At 47.1% G+C, this 15,919-nt stretch overlaps 1 protein-coding gene across 3 annotated transcripts; it reads left to right on the top strand.

The window, feature by feature from the left end:
* On the top strand, positions 1 to 12,181 carry celf1 (cugbp, Elav-like family member 1). Of its 3 annotated transcripts, none has more exons than XM_072464610.1 (13): positions 1 to 126; positions 4,713 to 4,900; positions 4,973 to 5,055; positions 6,471 to 6,519; positions 6,591 to 6,725; positions 8,121 to 8,176; positions 8,881 to 9,042; positions 9,139 to 9,208; positions 9,294 to 9,413; positions 9,740 to 9,853; positions 11,037 to 11,306; positions 11,755 to 11,898; positions 11,970 to 12,181. In XM_072464610.1, exons 1-13 carry the CDS (start codon positions 56 to 58, stop codon positions 12,095 to 12,097), a joined length of 1,590 nt encoding a protein of 529 aa, XP_072320711.1. In that variant the 5' UTR covers positions 1 to 55; the 3' UTR covers positions 12,098 to 12,181. The 3 variants fall into 3 exon arrangements, with proteins under 3 accessions (XP_072320711.1, XP_072320710.1, XP_072320712.1); XM_072464609.1 differs by having other exon boundaries at positions 8,097 to 8,176; XM_072464611.1 differs by lacking the exon at positions 11,970 to 12,181 and having other exon boundaries at positions 8,097 to 8,176; positions 11,121 to 11,306; positions 11,755 to 11,903.
* The last annotated feature ends 3,738 nt before the right edge of the window (positions 12,182 to 15,919 follow it).

Raw genomic sequence — 15,919 nt, 5'->3', positions numbered from 1 at the left:
TCTGGAGGACATCGAGAGGACGTTTGGACACGAGGGGGAGCGAGCAGAAGCCATCATGTCTTCTTTCAAGCTGGACTTTCTCCCAGAAATGATGGTCGACCACTGCTCCTTGTCTTCGAACCCGGTGTAAGTCACGTGACGCTTCCAGGGCTGTCTATGGCTGTCTATGGCTGTCTATGGCTGTCTATGGCTGTCTATGGCTGTCTATGGCTGTTTATGGCTGTTCAGGGCTGTCCAGGGCTGTCCAGGGCTGTCCAGGGCTGTCCAGGGCTGTTTATGGCTGTCCAGGGCTGTCCAGGGCTGTCTATGGCTGTCTATGGCTGTCCAGGGATGTCCAGGGCTGTTCAGGGCTGTCCAGGGCTGTCCAGGGCTGTCCAGGGCTGTTTATGGCTGTCCAGGGCTGTCCAGGGCTGTCTATGGCTGTCTATGGCTGTCCAGGGATGTCCAGGGCTGTCCAGGGATGTCCAGGGCTGTCTAGGGGTGTCCAGGGCTTTTCAGAGCTTTCCAGGGCTGTTCAAGCCTGTCCAAGGCTGTCCAAGGCTGTCCAGGATTTTTAGTGGCTGTCCAAGGCTGTCCAGGGCTGTCTATGGCTGTCTATGGCTGTCTATGGCTGTCCAGGGATGTCCAGGGATGTCCAGGGCTGTCTATGGCTGTCTATGGCTGTCTATGGCTGTCTATGGCTGTCTATGGCTGTTTATGGCTGTTCAGGGCTGTCCAGGGCTGTTTATGGCTGTCCAGGGCTGTCCAGGGCTGTCTATGGCTGTCTATGGCTGTCCAGGGATGTCCAGGGCTGTCCAGGGATGTCCAGGGCTGTCCAGGGCTGTTTATGGCTGTCCAGGGCTGTCCAGGGCTGTCTATGGCTGTCTATGGCTGTCCAGGGATGTCCAGGGCTGTCCAGGGATGTCCAGGGCTGTCTAGGGGTGTCCAGGGCTTTTCAGAGCTTTCCAGGGCTGTTCAAGCCTGTCCAAGGCTGTCCAAGGCTGTCCAGGATTTTCAGGGGCTGTCCAGTGCTGTCCATGGCTGTCAGGGCCAAACCATTTATTTTATTGTCACTGAAGTCACCGGTGTTTAACTGAACCTGTCTTGATAAAACACAAACAAAGACTTGGTTCTGAACAGAGAAAAGCTCTGAACCTGAATTAAGCCTGGATCAAAACTGATGATCTTTTTGCTCTTTTACTTTATTCATTAACGAGTGGCTATTATAAAGTCAAATATTCTGACACCAAGTCATCTGGTAAATGTAGTGACCGGGAGTGACCCAGACGTTCCACAGCTCTTCAGTTTATTTTATTATAAATCATCCTTATTTCCACCTGCTTTTTCTCAGCTCTGAAGTCGAGATCACAAACTGCTCAAATATCTGTGATCGTCAACTCATTTTGTACTTTAAATGACACAGACATTATTATAGCGTTTTGGATCAAGAATATCGCCTTGGCAACCGTATTCTAACACCGAAGCGATGCGTTGAAAAATAGGCCTAATTATAATTGCCGTATTAATTGAATAAGGTGTAAAGTCTGAGGTCACAGAGCAGCTTCTTCTCAGGTCTTTGAGGCACTCGTTTCCATGGAGACTCGTGAGGTTGTAGAACTCTCTGACAAAAGCATTTATGAAGTCCATAGCAGTAAAAGTGTCTCCTCTGGTCATCCTATAACCTCATTTCCTCAGCAGTGTTTAACGGTGCAAATGTGAGCTGCAGGTCACCCACACACTCTCAGCCCTGAAGCGTTGCTATGGCGACCTCCATGTTGTTATGGCCGTGAACTAAAGACAAGATTAAGAATAGGTCAAGTCCAGAGTTCATCTGCAAAAACAGCAAATTTCTTCGTTATAGTTGAGCATATTTGCCCAAGAAGAGAAGTAATAATATAGACGCTCGCTCTGTCTGACCAGAGGAGACTGGACAGTGGTCTGTAGAAGGACACTCGCTCTGTCTGACCAGAGGAGACTGGACAGTGGTCTGTAGAAGGACACTCGCTCTGTCTGACCAGAGGAGACTGGACAGTGGTCTGTAGAAGGATACTCTCTCTGTCTGACCAGAGGAGACTGGACAGTGGTCTGTAGAAGGACGCTCTCTCTGTCTGACCGGAGGAGACTGGACAGTGGTCTGTAGAAGGATACTCTCTCTGTCTGACCAGAGGAGACTGGACAGTGGTCTGTAGAAGGACACTCTCTCTGTCTGACCAGAGGAGACTGGACAGTGGTCTGTAGAAGGATACTCTCTCTGTCTGACCAGAGGAGACTGGACAGTGGTCTGTAGAAGGACGCTCGCTCTGTCTGACCAGAGGAGACTGGACAGTGGTCTGTAGAAGGATACTCTCTCTGTCTGACCAGAGGAGACTGGACAGTGGTCTGTAGAAGGACACTCTCTCTGTCTGACCGGAGGAGACTGGACAGTGGTCTGTAGAAGGACGCTCGCTCTGTCTGACCAGAGGAGACTGGACAGTGGTCTGTAGAAGGACACTCGCTCTGTCTGACCGGAGGAGACTGGACAGTGGTCTGTAGAAGGACGCTCTCTCTGTCTGACCGGAGGAGACTGGACAGTGGTCTGTAGAAGGACGCTCTCTCTGTCTGACCGGAGGAGACTGGACAGTGGTCTGTAGAAGGACACTCTCTCTGTCTGACCAGAGGAGACTGGACAGTGGTCTGTAGAAGGACGCTCTCTCTGTCTGACCGGAGGAGACTGGACAGTGGTCTGTAGAAGGACACTCTCTCTGTCTGACCAGAGGAGACTGGACAGTGGTCTGTAGAAGGACGCTCTCTCTGTCTGACCGGAGGAGACTGGACAGTGGTCTGTAGAAGGACACTCTCTCTGTCTGACCAGAGGAGACTGGACAGTGGTCTGTAGAAGGACACTCTCTCTGTCTGACCAGAGGAGACTGGACAGTGGTCTGTAGAAGGACGCTCGCTCTGTCTGACCAGAGGAGACTGGACAGTGGTCTGTAGAAGGACACTCTCTCTGTCTGACCAGAGGAGACTGGACAGTGGTCTGTAGAAGGACGCTCGCTCTGTCTGACGAGAGGAGACTGGACAGTGGTCTGTAGAAGGACGCTCGCTCTGTCTGACCAGAGGAGACTGGACAGTGGTCTGTAGAAGGACGCTCGCTCTGTCTGACCAGAGGAGACTGGACAGTGGTCTGTAGAAGGACACTCTCTCTGTCTGACCAGAGGAGACTGGACAGTGGTCTGTAGAAGGACACTCGCTCTGTCTGACCAGAGGAGACTGGACAGTGGTCTGTAGAAGGATACTCTCTCTGTCTGACCAGAGGAGACTGGACAGTGGTCTGTAGAAGGACGCTCTCTCTGTCTGACCGGAGGAGACTGGACAGTGGTCTGTAGAAGGACGCTCGCTCTGTCTGACCAGAGGAGACTGGACAGTGGTCTGTAGAAGGACACTCGCTCTGTCTGACCGGAGGAGACTGGACAGTGGTCTGTAGAAGGACGCTCTCTCTGTCTGACCGGAGGAGACTGGACAGTGGTCTGTAGAAGGACACTCTCTCTGTCTGACCGGAGGAGACTGGACAGTGGTCTGTAGAACGACGCTCGCTCTGTCTGACCGGAGGAGACTGGACAGTGGTCTGTAGAAGGACACTCTCTCTGTCTGACCGGAGGAGACTGGACAGTGGTCTGTAGAACGACGCTCGCTCTGTCTGACCACAATATGACACAATATGACACTGGTGAAACACACTCTGCACATGTTGGTCAGCTGTATTTGGGCAAAACGATTGGTCAGTTCAGAAAGGACCTCGTACATCACCTCTGAGACTGTGGAAGGAGAAAACGACACTAAACGGGCGCAAACTAAACGGGGAAAATGAAGTTGTGACAAAACGAGAGGACAAATGACATGTTTTTGTTCTCATTGTTGCATTTATGAGTCAATGGTCTCAGTGCCGGTCAGCAGGAGGTCAGGGCAGGTCAGGTCAGGGCAGGTCAGGGCAGGCCAGGCCAGGTCAGGTAAGGTCAGGTCAGCAGGAGGTCAGGGCAGGTCAGGGCAGGTCAGCGGATCGTGTGTCAGGGCAGTTTGAGGAAAGTAACAGCCCTCAGGACAAAAAACCCACCCGTGTCCAGCAGCTACAGTTCCTTTGTTATATTTTTATTTTCGAAACAATGGAAAAATACTACTTTCTGAGCGATTCCTTTGCAGTATCAATGCAGTATCTTGTAGTTTTATTGTAACTCGTGCACTACTTTAGGGCTTTGGGCTTTGAGCAGAGAATAATGATCACATGTTATCGTACTATGGTCAAAGGCGTGTTGGGGCTGTGAGGGCGGGGTTTGGTCAGAACTGCATAGACTTAATTCTGACCAACCAGGAGGCAGCTTTAGGCGTCCAACAAAACACAAGAACAGACACATGGGTCGGGTAATAATACTTCAGAGGTTTGTCGTGTTTCATGTATGTTCTAGCGTCTATATCATGATTATATACGTTTTATAAGTCCTATTATCATCGCCCTGCAAACCTATCATTCATTTAATGTGACGAAAATGTAGCACCGCAACCATAAAAACGTAACAGTTCAAAACAGAATCTTAAATCTTCTGAATGGTCCTCAAAATATCACGTACACACAGGAGAAAGCAGGTTTAATCCACCATGTTGGAACGTGTACATGGAGCCGTGCAGTGACCCCTGTGTGACCCCTGTGTGACCCCTGTGTGACCCCCGTGTGACCCCTGTGTGACCCCTGTGTGTGCCAGAGCCAAGAAGCTGAACGGTTCCCTGGAGCAGCCGGACCACCCTGACCTGGACGCCATCAAGATGTTCGTGGGCCAGATCCCGAGGTCGTGGTCCGAGGAGCAGCTGCGGGAGCTGTTCGAACCGTACGGCGCCGTTTACGAGATCAACGTGCTCCGAGACCGCAGCCAGAACCCGCCGCAGAGCAAAGGTGTGTCCCGAGCGCCTGAGCGACCCCGCCCCCAACGCTTTGAAGCTGACGCCGCCTTTTTGTCTCCTGCAGGCTGTTGTTTTGTCACGTTTTACACCCGTAAATCTGCCCTGGACGCCCAGAACGCTCTGCACAACATGAAGATCCTCCCCGGGGTCGGTCCACTCGCTCTTTGGTTCAAGGGCTCACGATTCAACTTAATATCTACTACTTCATTTATTTGTAGTCAGATTTTTTTTTTCATAACTGTTCCAAAGCATTCTACTGTTAATTAAGATAAGATAAGAAAGCCTTTATTTGTCCACACAATGGGGAAATTTTGATGTTGCAACGCAAGTAGATACAGAGGAAAAGAACAGATAACTTATAGGAAGCTCTTAACAGAAAAGTTCTTATAAACAAAACTCTTATAGAAAAAAACTCTCATATTCTTAATAAGGAATAGAAAGAATAAAAATAAAAGTGGTGGCAAAAGTAAACACTTTTATTTACAGCAGTTATATGCACATTAATATGACAGTATTGCACATGATTAAGTCAGTATTGCACATGATTAAGTCAGTATTGCACATGTAATGCACATGATTATGTCAGTATTGCACATGATTAAGTCAGTATTGCACATTTGTATGTCAGTATTGCACATGATTAAGTCAGTATTGCACATGGGTATGTCAGTATTGCACATGATTAAGTCAGTATTGCACATGATTATGTCAGTATTGCACATGATTATGTCAGTATTGCACATGGGTATGTCAGTATTGCACATGATTAAGTCAGTATTGCACATGATTATGTCAGTATTGCACATGATTAAGTCAGTATTGCACATGATTAAGTCAGTACTGCACATGATTAAGTCAGTATTGCACATGATTATGTCAGCATTGCACATGATTATGTCAGTATTGCACATGGGTATGTCAGTATTGCACATGATTAAGTCAGTATTGCACATGATTATGACAGTATTGCAAATAATTATGACAGTATTGCACATGATTAAGTCAGTATTGCACATGATTATGACAGTATTGTACATGATTATGTCAGTATTTCACATGGGTATGTCAGTATTGCACATGATTAAGTCAGTATTGCACATGATTATGTCACTATTGTACATGATTATGTTAGTATTGCACATGGGTATGTCAGTATTGCACATGATTAAGTCAGTATTGTACATGATTATGTCAGTATTGCGCATGATTATGTTAGTATTGCACATGATTAAGTCAGTATTGTACATGATTATGTCAGTATTGCGCATGATTATGTCAGTATTATACATGGGTACGTCAGTATTGCACATGGGTATGTCAGTATTGCACATGGGTATGTCAGTATTGCACGTGGGTATGTCAGTATTGCACGTGGGTTGGGTGTTCAGGACTAACAGTGTTTGTTGTAGAGTCTGACAGCAGCAGAAGGAAAGACCTGTGAAACGTCTTCTTCACACTGTTATTCTGAACATTACAGTCGTCTTAAAGAGTCCATCCGTCTGATCAAACTAGTTTTTCTGACCGTTACATGTTAAAATAGTGTTTAATTCTTCCTCATTCAGATGCATCATCCGATCCAGATGAAGCCTGCAGACAGTGAGAAGAACAATGGTGAGGCTTCTTCTTCTTATTCATCTTTGGTTTCCTCGCATGATGTTTGACGCTCTGTGTGCTCCAAACAGCCGTGGAAGACCGGAAGCTCTTCATCGGAATGATCTCCAAGAAGTGCAACGAGAACGACATTCGGCTGATGTTCTCGCCGTACGGTCAGATCGAGGAGTGTCGGATCCTGCGCGGGCCGGACGGACTCAGCCGAGGTGAGAACAGTACTACAACACGCAGCAAAGTACTACAACACGCAGCAAAGTACTACAACACGCAGCAAAGTACTACAACACGCAGCAAAGTACTACAACACGCAGCAAAGTACTACAACACGCAGCAAAGTACTACAACACATACTACAACACGTACTACAACACACAGCAAAGTACTACAACACTCAGCAAAGTACTACAACACGCAGCAAAGTACTACAACACGCAGCAACGTACTACAACACGTACTACAACACGCAGCAAAGTACTACAACACGCAGCAAAGTACTACAACACTCAGCAAAGTACTACAACACGTACTACAACGCGCAGCAAAGTACTACAACATGCAGCAAAGTACTACAACACGCAGCAAAGTACTACAACACGTACTACAACACGCAGCAAAGTACTACAACACGTACTACACCACGCAGCAAAGTACTACAACACGCAGCAAAGTACTACAACACTCAGCAAAGTACTACAACACGCAGCAACGTACTACAACACGTACTACAACACGTACTACAACACGCAGCAAAGTACTACAACACTCAGCAAAGTACTACAACACGCAGCAAAGTACTACAACACGCAGCAATGTACTACAACACGTACTACAACGCGCAGCAAAGTACTACAACACTCAGCAAAGTACTACAACACGTACTACAGCACGCAGCAAAGTACTACAACATGCAGCAAAGTACTACAATACGCAGCAAAGTACTACAACACGTACTACAACACGCAGCAAAGTACTACAACACGCAGCAAAGTACTACAACACGCAGCAAAGTACTACAACACGTACTACAACACGCAGCAAAGTACTACAACACGCAGCAAAGTACTACAACACGCAGCAAAGTACTACAACTCGCACCAAAGTACTACAACACGCACCAAAGTACTACAACACGCAGCAAAGTACTACAACACACACCAAAGTACTACAACATGCAGCAAAGTACTACAACACACACCAAAGTACTACAATACGTACTACAACACGCCCCAAAGTACTACAACTCGCACCAATGTACTACAACACGTACTACAGCACGCACTACAACACGCACCAAAGTACTACAACACACACCAAAGTACTACAACACACACCAAAGTACTACAACACGCACCAAAGTACTACAACACACACCAAAGTACTACAACACACAGCAAAGTACTACAACGCGCAGCAAATTACTACATCACGCACCAAAGTACTACAACACGCACCAAAGTACTACAACACTAATGCCTAATGACGACATCCATATTCCAAGTATTTTCTTCTCAGATAATCTACATTACTGTGGTTCATTTCAAAAGACGATTCCATAGACGTTATATTTTGTCTTCCAGGTTGTGCTTTTGTCACATTCACAGCTCGACAAATGGCCCAGTCTGCAATCAAGTCCATGCACCAGTCACAGACCATGGAGGTACGTTTCCACTGTCCAGGAGTCCAGTCTGTGGACTCATGGAGGGACGTTTCCACTGTCCATGAGTCCAGTCTGTGGACTCATGGAGGGACGTTTCCACTGTCCATGAGTCCAGTCTGTGGTCTCATGGAGGTACGTTTCCACTGTCCACGAGTCCAGTCTGTGGACTCATGAAGGTACTTTTCCACTGTCCATGAGTCCAGAGGCTGTGGACTCATAGAGGGACATTTCCACTGTCCATGAGTCCAGTCACAGACCATGGAGGGACGTTTCCACTGTCCATGAGTCCAGAGGCTGTGGACTCATAGAGGGACATTTCCACTGTCCATGAGTCCAAAGTCTGTGGACTCATGGAGGGACGTTTCCACTGTCCATGAGTCCAGAGGCTGTGGACTCATGGAGGTACGTTTCCACGGTCCATGAGTCCAGAGGCTGTGGACTCATGGAGGGACGTTTCCACTGTCCATGAGTCCAGTCTGAGGACTCATAGAGGGACGTTTCCACTGTCCATGAGTCCAGAGTCTGTGGACTCATGGAGGGACGTTTCCACTGTCCATGAGTCCAGTCACAGACCATGGAGGGACGTTTCCACTGTCCATGAGTCCAGAGGCTGTGGACTGGTTTTCTTCACGTGTTGTAGCTTGTCCAGCTCCATGTCGCTCTGTATCTTACGATCCCTGATGTCCAGTCTGTTGTCCGTACAGGGCTGCTCCTCGCCCATCGTGGTCAAGTTTGCAGACACACAGAAGGACAAGGAGCAGAAGCGACTGGCCCAGCAGCTGCAGCAGCACATGCAGCAGCTCAGTGCTGCCTCTCTGTGGTCAAACCTCACCGGCCTCAGCAGCATGGGCCCACAATATTTAGCTGTGAGTATGTTTATAGTGCAACCTATGAAACAAAGGTTCTGGACAGTGTATGTGCACAGTGTTTAGTATTTTACTCAGGACTTTGTGTCTTTGTAGCTGTATTTACAGCTGCTGCAGCAGTCGGCCTCCACAACCAATGGACTCAGCAACATGCACTCTTTCTCCGGTACAAACACACATCTCTGACACTCACTTTGGATTACATTTTATTTCATTTATTTTTACTCCGGTAATCATGTCTTTTGTGTCAGGTTTTAATGCCATCCAAAACTTGGCAGCGTTGGCAGCAGCAGCGAGTGCCACACAGACATCACAGTCGAGCTCTGGCTCTATGACAAGCTCCAGCAGCCCCCTCTCCATGTCCACTACAGGTAACACCTCCCACCACAGTAACACCTCCCACCACTGGTAACACCTCCCACCACCATCACATGACACCCTCTCACCATCTCCACAAGTTACGCTCTCTCACTGGCGCCACCACAGGTAACACCTCACCACTATCCACGCTATACGCAAACCCCATCAACACCACCACCATCCCTACTGCTAACACACTGCTAACACACTGCTAACACACTGCTAACACACTGCTAACACCACATGTCTTCCAAAGCATACAGACAAGTAACACCATCTTGCAACAAAACAGAGTATTTTCAGTGGAAAGACTCTCTCATTGTTGTTGTTTATGCAGGTTCTTCTCCCAGCTCCAGCAGCAGTTCTTCCGTGAATCCCATGACGTCCTTGGGGGCCCTGCAGTCTCTGTCCGTAGGCTCTGGGGTGGGCCTAAACATGGGTTCACTGACAGGTAGAATACTGAATCATGAATAAAATGTACAACACAGTGCTATGTATCAGGATTGAATGGTGAGTCGGGTAAATGCAGCTCTGTTTTTATTATTACCCATTGCATAGTTTTCATACTTGGGTAAATCATATCACCTTAAAGTAAAGTCCAACGACGAATAGGTCCTGTTTTCTCTGGTAATTAACATTTAATGACCACAAATTAAAACATTTTTACGTTTAGAATTTTTTTCCCCCTGTTGTACACAACTACTGTGCTATAAAATTAAATGCGTAATGGACGATTTTTCTGCGATTTGAGAACACAGGCGGAAGTGCTCATGCCACTCCCCCGTGCACATGCCACTCCCCTGTGCTCATGCCACTCCCCCGTGCTCATGCCACTCCCCCGTGCTCATGCCACTCCCCCGTGCACATGCCACTCCCCCGTGCACATGCCACTCCCCCGTGCTCATGCCACTCCCCCCGTGCGCATGCCACTCCCCCGTGCGCATGCCACTCCCCCGTGCGCATGCCACTCCCCCGTGCGCATGCCACTCCCCGTGCTCATGCCACTCCCCCGTGCGCATGCCTCTCCCCCGTGCGCATGCCACTCCCCCGTGCACATGCCACTCCCCCGTGCTCATGCCACTCCCCCGTGCACATGCCACTCCCCCATGTGGACTGATACAACACACACGTGCGTTTGTTTATTAGCGCGACGGATCGCATCGCATCTCTCGTCTCCCGTAGATTTCCGTTTTTCTCCGTCTTCATTTTGTCCCGTACACTGAGGGAACTATATTATGATAGATCCATGCGCTTAGACACGCAGAACTGTGCTGCTCGTGGGGATGAGCCACACGCGGCTGCAGGTGAGCGGTAGGTGCGTTTTATGATTGACACGTGGCAGGACTAATCGGCCGTCCACGCCACGAGGAAATGAGACTCAGATTTGTGCCAAAAAAATCGTCCATTACACCTTTAAGTACAATTTGTACAAAAATGCAATTCAAAGTGCTTTACAATGTAAAAAAACTAAAAGTCACAATAAATCAATAAAAAACAGAAAAACAGAAACATTAAATTTGTATTTAAAATAGTTAAAACCGGATGGAAGTGTTTCAGTCATCTCCCCGGCCAAAACAAAACAGTCTTTGGCCTAAATACCGTCTCTCTTTCCTTTATATCTTTCTGTGTGTCAGGTATGTCGGGCCTGAGCAGCTCCCTCTCCTCCAGTGGACTGTCCGGAGGGTTGTCTGGAGGGTTGTCTGGAGGGTTGTCCGGAGGGTTGTCTGGAGGGTTGTCCGGAGGGTTGTCTGGAGGGTTGTCCGGAGGTCCAGGGTGCAGCATGGAAGCCCTGAGCCAGGCATACTCAGGCATCCAGCAGTACGCAGCTGCTGCCCTGCCCAGCCTCTACAGCCAGAGCCTCCTGTCCCAGCAGAGCATCTCTGCTGCAGGCAGCCAGAAGGAAGGTGAGCTTGTGTTTCCACCATGCAGCTGTTTTCATATGCATGCACATGCCTTGTCCTAAATGAGAGAATGTGTGAACTGTAATTTACTGCAAAAAAAGTACAGCTACACCAACATTAAGACTTCCAATCAACATCTAACAGTTTTTAATACTACAGTGATTTAGAATTAGTTTTGCCATTTCATTAATAGAACTAAATTATACCAAAAACACAGCAGATTCATACACACCTATGAATAAAGTATGCACCATCAAGGGAAAGCCAGCTCTTCATAGGAACATTAGCTTTGCTGATGTTGTAATGCCTCATTCGTCCAGGAGGGGTCATCTGGACACGTGACGTTTCGCTTGCATTCACACACGAGTGGGTTCGGTTCAGTACCTTCACCTGCCACCAGTCCACCACACTTACTACAATCATCAATTATTCTGTTTTTATCTTTGGTCAGGTCCAGAAGGTGCCAATTTGTTCATCTACCACTTGCCTCAGGAGTTTGGCGACCAAGACCTCCTGCAGATGTTCATGCCCTTTGGAAATGTAATTTCAGCTAAAGTGTTCATTGACAAGCAGACCAACCTGAGCAAGTGTTTCGGTTAGTTCACCATCAGTACAAACATTGAAGTCAAATGTTTAATTTTCTTTTCTAACCCCTGTTTTCTTCAGGTTTTGTGAGTTATGACAACCCAGTGTCATCACAGGCAGCAATTCAGTCCATGAATGGCTTTCAGATCGGCATGAAGAGACTCAAAGTGCAGCTGAAACGGTCCAAGAACGACAGCAAGCCCTACTGAGCCTCTCTGAGCACCTGCATGATCTACCAACACTGACTACCTGCAAGTTCTTCTGATACTGGACACCTACAAGTTCTACAGATAAGGTTTTACTGACCCTCACTGAACACCTGCAGGTTCTCTTACCTGCAGGTAATTGTGGCATTGACCCGACAAGTTCTACTGACCATCTGCAAGTTCTACTGACCATCTGCAAGTTCTATGGAACATCTGCAAGTTCTACTGAACATGTGCAAGTTCTATGGAACATCTGCAAGTTCTACTGAACATCTGCAAGTTCTATGGAACATCTGCAAGTTCTACTGGACATCTACCAGTTCTACCTATCTCAACAAGCTGAAATAATGACTGACATTATTGACAAAACCAATAGGACCATGTTCTTATTCACTGCAAGTTCTTCTGACCCTGCCAAAGACTGCACTGCAGTTCAAATGTATATCTTTAGTGTGTGTGAATCCAGTGTTTTTGTGGTTAATGCACTTTTCAAAATCCTTTCAGTTTGCTGTGCTGTTTTTTGTTGTTTCAAACTAATGGCTTGTACTATTTTCTTCTAATCTCACTGAAGATGGTCTGATACTCTGAGGCCAGTGTTCTCTGGTTCTCTCTTCTCTCGACGTGTCCTCTATGGAACAGCGAGTGCTCTATTCTGATCAATGCAATGGAAAAATAAGGCACAGCACACAAAGAATACCCAACAAACCCTCAATTTCACCTTTGCAAATTAAGATCAACTGCACCAGAATCCTACTCGTGGCTAATTTTTGTGCCTACTTGTTAACTTCATTTAAATGTTGACTTGTCAGGACAAATTGGTATATTAGTTATTTATTTACTGTCATCTAAGAATTATATTTGTAAATTCTGGTCAAATACATGCTATGCTATTTAATGTTTTTACATGACAAAGAATAATACTTTTATAATTTTTCCAAAGTTTATCTATTTATGTAATCTACAGGTTCTACAGTAAATTCATATATTTTATCATACATAATCTATGTATCATGTCATTCTTGTTGCATATTATCAGAAAAATAAGGGAGACTCATTGTATGTATTATGATATTTATTCATGCCTCTAAATTCCCTTGAGCTCAGATGTGTGCGGTGTTTTTGAAGTCTACAGCGTGAATCTATCTGCTTGTTATAGTAAATATATTTTAATATGCGTGTGACTATAATTATGTTTGTTCACTTTGTTTGAACTGTTTCAAGTGGAAGTTGTATTTAAAGGTGAGCTTAATTTCTAATAAAAAATGATAAAAACTCAACTTTGGTTGGACTTTTAGGGTAAGGTCATCTTTATTAAGCGCCCCTTCAAGGCCTCTGGATAAACCTCAGGGACGGTCAGGGCCGAAGCTGGAGGATTGTTCTGGGTTGATGGGGGAAAGTGGAGGAAGCTCACGCAGGTCCAGGTGAATCATACAGACTCTGCACAGAAAGGCCACCATACTACAACACTGAATAATAATGTATGTGGCATGTTAATGTTGAACATAATATACAGTGCATCTGGACCCGGAACCCCTCAGCCAAATAATCAACAAGAGGAATAGATTGTAGGGTCTCAAACTACATGTATTCAGTTCATGATTAAGGGAGATTTCTTAGCAGAAACGAGACAAGACGGGGCACCAGGGTAAAACCCAAAGAGCTAAGATACGGTCCTTAATCGCGCTCGTTAAAAAGGTCTGAAGGGTGTTTCACGATTCAGGGACTTACACATAGTCTATTCAAACAAACAATAGTCAATAACTCTTTCGTGTAGTTTATTTATCCAAAGGGCAATCAAAAACACCGGAGCAGAAATGTGCACAGGTAAATCACAGGTGATGTTATATCAGATTTGACAGCAAATTTCATGCAGATAATGTTAAACCAGGGTTTTGCCTTTGATAATCAAACGTGTCTATGCTAATCTATATCAAAAAGTGGGAAAGTGAGAAGCTAAAGGGAGGAGGAACAGCTGAGCTCTACCCAAATCACGCCACAAAAGAACCGCACACTGAACTCGGCTTACGGTTTGTAGAGACTCGGTCCGGCTGGTCCTTGTCCGCAGACGAGATCCGTGGCGAGGCGTCGCGTGTAGCGGTGTGGCGGCAAAGGTTCGTGAAGCGGGCGGCGGCCGTGGAGCGGTGTGGCGGCCGTGGAGCGGTGTGGCGGCCGTGGAGCGAGGAAGGCAGCGGCGGCTGTGAGGTCCTTGGCGCCGGTGGCAACGGAGGCGATATCCGAGAGTTCCTTAGCGGTAGAACGCTTTAGCGGCGTGTTAGCTCCTTACGCGGCCTTTACTCAGATGAGAGCGTAGCGCTGATCCACGTAAACGGCGTAGATTACTTCAAAAAGAAAAGAAACGAAGTAGCAAAGAAAGTCTCTGTCCGGTTTAGCGCTTGAGCTTAGTTCCAGGTGGTTCCAGGTGGTTTCAGGTGGTTTCAGAGTCCAGGGCTGGCATGGCCTTGTCGACCACGTGACGGACGGATTTTTGTTGAGACAAAGGAAAAAGTGAAAGGCTCGTCCGTGGAGACGGCATCCAAGAGAAAAGACAAAGGGGATGAGAAGAGAAGAGAAGAGAGCGTTTTTAGCTTGGAGCGTCCTTTTGATACCTAGCCCGCAGGGCATGCTGGGAGCGAAAGGGGCGGGCGCTACTGCGCAGATTTCCCGTTTAACATTTCCTGGCCGAGAAAATAAAGCTAGAGTAACGTAAATAATGGCAAAACATTTAAACCCTGTTTTAACATTTACACGTTAAACACTTTTGGCAGTTTGTACACATTATTTCTTGAGGTAGATACATTTTACATCTTCTTTCACCTGTGATGGGCACTCGAGTTAAAGCATTGGGAATATAAACCTTAAACAGTGGAAGAATATGTAACACAAGGTGAAACATGCGGTGTATGGAGTTGATTCAGACGAACATTCATGGCATAATCACATAAAACATGGTTTTCATCGGGGCGTCCTCCTGTAAGACTGTGGGGAGAAGATCTGTTATCGCCAAAGTCACAGCGGCTCCTGCGGTGAGGGAGAGAGGGAGAACGAAACCCCCCAATGTTCAAAGAGAGATTTTCTGTTATCTGGCCGTGGAATGTCCATCCCCATTCCCCTACAAGATATCGACTCCACGATCAGAATGGGGCCATGATCAGTCACCTCCTGATGACATCAAGCTGTACGCTAAGAGCGAGCGAGACATCGACTCCCTGATCCACACAAGTGTAGATGAGAGGGAAGGTAGAGGGGGTCTCACTCCCAGACGGCAACGAAGAGGTAACAAGGAAAGCAGCAACAGCCAAATACCTACAACGACTGAGGCGACTGAAGCAGCTCAATGGCAAGAACACGTCCTGGACAATAAACAGCCACGCCCTGCCAGTGATCAGACCCTGCAGGAATAATCAGTTGGCCAAAGGAGGAGATACAGACCACAGATGTTAAGACACAAAAGTTCCTGATGGAGGGTTCCATCCCAAATCCAGCACCCTGAGACTGGACATGAGCCGTAAGGAAGGAGGCCAAGGACTAGTGAGCGTGAGAGCCACTATCCAGGACCAAGATCCATAAGTACATCAAGGACCCTACAAGGGAGGACACGCCCCTACATGGGATGTACCACTGAAACATAATTGAAGTGGCCGATATCAAGAAATCCTACCAATGCTAGAGATAGCTGGACTGAAGGACAGCACAGAGGAACTCAGAAGACCCAAACTATAGGCTGTGCAAAGGGGGCCCTGAGACAACCCCGCACATAACTGCAGGGTGCAAGGTGCTGACAGGGACAGCGCACATGGAGCTCCATCACCAGGAGGCTGGCATAAT

This window comes from Eucyclogobius newberryi, unplaced genomic scaffold, assembly GCF_026437365.1.
Source record: "Eucyclogobius newberryi isolate DKJ021-1_F unplaced genomic scaffold, fEucNew1.0.hap1 SCAF_5, whole genome shotgun sequence".
Classification (NCBI taxonomy): Eukaryota; Metazoa; Chordata; class Actinopteri; order Gobiiformes; family Gobiidae; genus Eucyclogobius; species Eucyclogobius newberryi.
Note: the sequence above shows the minus strand (reverse complement) of the source record. Positions and strands in the feature narration are given on the sequence as shown.